At 78.1% G+C, this 1,216-nt stretch overlaps 1 protein-coding gene across 1 annotated transcript; it reads left to right on the top strand.

The window, feature by feature from the left end:
• Positions 1–82: 82 nt before the first annotated feature.
• LOC104948481 (collagen alpha-1(III) chain-like) lies at positions 83–962 on the top strand (the record flags this gene model as incomplete). Its single annotated transcript, XM_010774683.1, has 1 exon — positions 83–962. A coding segment is annotated over one exon (880 nt), but the record flags the coding sequence as incomplete, so codon positions are not given.
• Between the last annotated feature and the right edge of the window lie 254 nt (positions 963–1,216).

Here is a 1,216-nt window from a genome sequence, read left to right as displayed (position 1 = left end):
GAACAAAAGGGAAGCGCAAGACGGGGGGAGACCCGGGGGGGGCAAGGACAGAGGGCAAACGGGGGCGGGAAGGCGGCACAAGGGGGGCACACACGGGGGCGGGGAGGGGGGCCCAGGCCGCCAGGCAGAGCGCCGCGAGAGCAGGGAGGGGGGGGGGCGGGCGCGGGGCAACACGGACGGGCAACGCCCGCCAAAGAGGGGCGAGGGGGGGGAGAGCGGGAGACGGGCGAGGCCACGCCAGGACCGGGAAAGGCGGCGGACGAAGCCACGCCGGCGGGGCCCGGGCGGGGGGGGGGGGAGCAGGGGCAGGCGGAAAGACCCAGCCACGGGGCAGCGGCAAGGCCCGGGCGGAGGGAAGGAGGGGGGCACGCAAAAGCGCACGAGACAGGGCCCCAGGCAGGCGGGCCGGGACACGGAGCAGGCGGCCGGGGCCCGGGGCAGAAAAACAGCCCCAAAGCAGGAGGGGGCCACCCCCAGGGGGCACAGGAGGGAGGGGGGGCGGGGGAGGCAACGCAGCAGGCGGGCGCCGCCAAACACGGCGAGGGGAGGGGGGACCAAAAAGGGCGAGGGGGGGGGCAGCGGACCAGAGGACAGGCGCCCAAGCCGCGGCGGGAGCAGCGAAAGGCGCGCGAGCAAACGGCAGACGGGCCGGGACAGGGACGGGCGGAAGCAGGGGGACACGGCGGGCACGGCAGGAGGGGAGGCCCGGGCGGCGGAGGGGGGGACGGAGGGGAGCCGGGGGGACGGGGGGCCCAGCGCGCGGCAGGGCAGGGACGAGGGCCCCCCGGGGGGGGCGGGGAGGGGGGCGCACCGGGCGGGGGAGCAGGGGGACCCCACGGGGGGAGAGCGGGCGGGGAGCCCCAGAGCGAGGGAGAGGAGCAGGGGGCGGGGAGGGCGGCCAGGGGCGAAGAAGGGCGCCCACAGGGGAGGGCGGCACACCAAGCGGCGGACCGAGGGCAGAGGCAGGCGGCCCAGCCGGGGGCAGGGCGACAAGGGGGGGGCGGGGGGCCGGGGACAGCGCGGGGGGCGGGGCCAGAGGGGAGGGGGGAGGGGGACGGGGGGAGGGGGGGGACAGGGGGCGGGGAGACGGAGAACGAGGGCAAACAGGGGCCAGGAAGACAGGGAACAAGGGGAGGACAGAGGAGGCGCGGAAAGAAGAAGGGACAGGGCGGGGAGAGCCAGAAAGCGGGGGGGGGGGGAGGGGACCAAAGAGGCC

Source organism: Notothenia coriiceps, unplaced genomic scaffold (genome assembly GCF_000735185.1).
Source record: "Notothenia coriiceps isolate Sejong01 unplaced genomic scaffold, NC01 NC01_scaffold00014388, whole genome shotgun sequence".
Classification (NCBI taxonomy): Eukaryota; Metazoa; Chordata; class Actinopteri; order Perciformes; family Nototheniidae; genus Notothenia; species Notothenia coriiceps.
Note: the sequence above shows the minus strand (reverse complement) of the source record. Positions and strands in the feature narration are given on the sequence as shown.